The sequence below is a fragment of the Lolium perenne genome, chromosome 5 (assembly GCF_019359855.2).
Source record: "Lolium perenne isolate Kyuss_39 chromosome 5, Kyuss_2.0, whole genome shotgun sequence".
In the NCBI taxonomy this organism is placed as follows: Eukaryota; Viridiplantae; Streptophyta; class Magnoliopsida; order Poales; family Poaceae; genus Lolium; species Lolium perenne.
This window is the reverse complement of record NC_067248.2, coordinates 181,677,798-181,681,806: the sequence shown is the minus strand read 5'-3', so window position 1 is coordinate 181,681,806 and position 4,009 is coordinate 181,677,798. Positions and strand designations below refer to the sequence as shown.

Below are 4,009 nucleotides of genomic sequence, written 5' to 3'. Positions count from 1 at the left end.
GCTTATAATATATAGTTATCAAAAGAAAATGACACCTAAGTATTTACTTTCTTATGCTAACTGCTTCTGAAATCATTACAGTCGGACTGGTAGTGCGCCATACCATAATTCATATCAAAGTAAGCTGTTGGCACATACGAGTTCCACTCTCAACCGAATTATATTTTCTACTACATGACGCTAGGACCCAAAAGTTAGCGAAGAACACAGAAGATTGAGTATATATGTAATATCTAGGATTTCGTTACTACAAATATTATCAGTTTTGAAACTACATCGCGTGGTTTAAAAAATTATTATGCACTCGGTGAAGATAGATGGATCGGAAAGACCAATTTTATCACATGAAAATAAAACAAGTCTAGCCGTGCAGTATGCACGGGCCACCCTGCTAGTTTAAACAGAGTAAAACGGGCCGTTTGGGTCATTTGGGTCGGGCCGCATAGACAGGGTGCCAGTCGTCAACAGGTACTGCCCACTGTATTGCTCTCTCTAGCAGTAGCTCCCCACCGCAGGTCCCTCGTCCCCGGAGTGGTCAACTCCGCAATTCCAACAACATTTTTGTGCACGGCGAGTACCTGCTACTGCAAGTGACATGACATACTAATCTACCGCCGCGCGTTCCAGGTAAATTTCAAGAAAACTGAGAATATCGATCTATTCGACTCGAACTTCATAAGTGATTCTAATCTTGCGCCTGTAATTATTGCCCGCTTTCCTCAGGGCAGTGGATTGGTTCTTTAGATGCGTTGATTTTTGACATGGCATACCATTTGTGAAAATAATCAGGGCGGCAGGCAGCCATGGATCTGTATCTGACGGCGACGTCCCTCGTCTCAGACGCGAACAATTGGTTCGATTTCCTCGGCACGACCTTCTCAGCGGTCTCCGAGCTGCTTTCCAGATGGAGGCATAAGCAGGAGCGGCGGCATGGCGAGGAGGAGAGGAGGCAGCTGCAGTGGAAGGAGGAGGATGGGAAGATGAAGCAGCTCCACTATTGCCTGCTCGATTTGCCGGATCTGATCAACCACGCTGAGTGGCTCAGCTACATAAAAGACGACAAAGAAGTGGCCAAGCTCCTCCCCGAGCTCAAGGGTCGAGTGAACGATGCATACGACCTGCTCGAAGAGTTCAGTTACCACCATCAGCTACAACCAGAGCAGCCGGCGGACGATTTCTTGAAGACCATCACCGATGGTAACCATGTGAGGGAGATCCTGGACGATCTGAACTGTCTGAGAAACACAATAGGGTGCATCATCGACCGTCGTACTCGTGCCGAGCCACAACAGTTTGGCAAGTTGCTAAGGCCGGCCATGAGCTCCTTCTACGACAAGTCCAAGGTATGCACACTTCACAAAGAAGTGGATAAGGTGCTCGAGCTACTGGAGGTGGAGACCTGTTGCTCTCCACGGACTCGCAAACGGCGCATCACCAGGAAATCCACTACAATCAGCAAAAGGGCCCGTAGAACCGACACTCTCCCTTGTAGTGCATCCGCAAGGGCAGAACGCACTAGTGAAGAAGCTAGTACAATTGTATTAGCAATATGTGGCATCGGGGGTATGGGAAAAACTACACTCGCCCGGCAAGTTTTCAACGATGAGAGAAGCAAGAGGAATTTCGATCTGAGAATTTGGATATCTGTCTCGGACGACTTCAACGTCAGGAGATTGACCAAGGAGTTCATACAGTCTGCTCTAGAAAATTTGATGCAATCTGATAACTTGTGTAGCCTTCAGCAGACACTCACTGAAAGCATTGTCAGCTTGAAGTTCTTACTTGTTCTTGATGATGTGTGGGACGACGTATATACCAATGAAGACAACAGGTGGCATGATTTTCTTGAACCATTGAAGTCAGCCCAACAAGGAAGTGCCATTCTGCTGACGACAAGGTCTCAGAGGGTTGCAGATCTAGTGAATGGGAACATGCACTTCCATCTAGAAGGGCTTCCTACTACAATGTTCGACGAGTTCTTTGAGGCATGTGCATTTGGTGTAGACCATTGTGTAACTAATCCAGAACTGAACCCCATCGGCAAAAGGATAATTCCACAGCTGAAGAGAAGTCCATTAGCTGCTGAAACTCTTGGACGCATACTGAAGCCTATGCTGGATAGAGAGCATTGGGGCTGGGTCGCAGGGAGAGAACTGTGGGAGCTGAAACAAGAGAAATATGACATCTTGCCAATCCTTCGACTGAGCTATCTGTATCTACCTGCCCACCTGAGAAGCTGCTTTTTGTTTTGCTCCATGTATCCAAAAGGTCACCAGTTTGACAAAGATACTCTTATCAACACTTGGATAGCAGCTGGTTTAATTGAGTCCTGCAAGGGCGGCAAGCTAGAAAGCAAAGGTCATCAATATTTCGCGGAACTGCTACATCGATCCCTCTTGCATATAGATGCAAGCAGCCCAACATCCTCCATTTATGTCATCCATGAGTTGATGCATGATATGGCGAAGCTAGTTTCTGAGAATGAGTGGTTCGTCGTGAAAGATGAAACAGATTTGCAAAAGATCCCTGAAGATGTTCGGCATCTGTCAATAATTGGCGGCACTGGTCTTAATGAAACCAACTTGCAGATGCTGTGCAAGTACAAGAAGCTGCGTTCCGTTGTATGCCATGGTCTTGACTCTGAGATACTTACTCCTGCAGCTAAGTGCTGGTTTGAGGTGCTCACCAAAATACGAATGCTGGGTTTTGTGTCTTGCAAGGTTAACTATCTGCCTGAGAATATCGGGAATCTAAAGCTTCTCCAGTACCTCAATATTGGTGAATGTACTTTCGAAGAGCTTCCTCCATCTTTTTGGCAACTAAAGAGTTTACGAATTGTAGATGCTCAGAAATGTCGCATCCAACACATTCCAGAAGAATTCAACCAGCTAAGAGGCAAACTACAGAGATTTAAGTTGCGGGGTATAATAATCAGAGAACCTGGCAATTATGCTGTTTGAGGAAACATGGAAATTAAATAGAAGAGCGACATCAACCAGTAATTGATGCATAGTTTCACCTTCTAATAGGGTAATGAGCAAGAAGAATGGTTGTCTCCTTGGCCACCTCATTGGCACAACCCTTCTTTGCCCTGGGAGTGTAACGAATCATGGAAAAGTATCTTCAGACAAATATGTACATTGCTCTGGTGCTTAACCCGCCTTCTCTTCCATGTTTGTATTCCTATTTGTCTTGCAAGTTGAAATATCTAGTGCTGAGTGCTAACCCAGTATTTCTGTGAACCGTACATTTTCTGTACAGGTTTCTAAGAACTGTAGAACATTACTGGATGTATGTGGCAGATTAGTTGAGTCCAAGTTTGAAGATTAAATTAGTTAATGTTTATGGTCGCTAACCTGTTTGTTTTATTTTATCAAGTTCTGTTAAGTTCAGTTTTGAAATGTTGTCACTTCAGAATATTAGGAAACTTTTAATAAAGTTCCCATGAGTTCAATGGGTTCACTTTTATTATCTTGTCGGGAGCTACTTCATATTCAACATATTTAACTCTATATTGGACTATTAGTGTATTGGATGATGCAAGTTATTGTCCTTGAGAAGATCAGAAAAGAGGCTAAGCTTTGGGTCACCACAGGGTGCCAAGAGTTTTGAGTGAAATTATGCCGGGAGAGTAGGCTTGGTTGTATCTTTTTATTGTTTCTTGTTGAACAACTCCTTAATTAATTTGCCCCCGCTTCAAAAAATAAATAGTAAATCTATTTCTGACCATCTGACCTCTTCTTTCCTCCACTGTTTTGTACAGTTTGTCTTTTCTTCCAAAAAACTGTATACATGATGAGCCGGTGAGAAACAAAAGTTTACAGAAGTACAACAAACAATGCGTAAATCATGGTTGTTGCCTTTGTGAAAATATTGGAGATACAGCATACCTGATGAGCAAATTTCTACCGAATGATATTATCCTAATCAGCAAGGTCTTTTGAGTCTATTTCCCAGCCTACAAAATGGCAGCTATCAGTGTACATCAAAAACCTTAAATAAACTGATA

At 43.7% G+C, this 4,009-nt stretch overlaps 1 protein-coding gene across 1 annotated transcript; it reads left to right on the top strand.

Moving 5' to 3' along the window:
* Positions 1–492: 492 nt before the first annotated feature.
* On the top strand, positions 493–3,392 carry LOC127301147 (putative disease resistance RPP13-like protein 1). The gene is made up of 2 exons (XM_051331370.1): positions 493–627; positions 790–3,392. Exon 2 carries the CDS (start codon positions 804–806, stop codon positions 2,958–2,960), a length of 2,157 nt encoding a protein of 718 aa, XP_051187330.1. The 5' UTR covers positions 493–627; positions 790–803; the 3' UTR covers positions 2,961–3,392.
* The last annotated feature ends 617 nt before the right edge of the window (positions 3,393–4,009 follow it).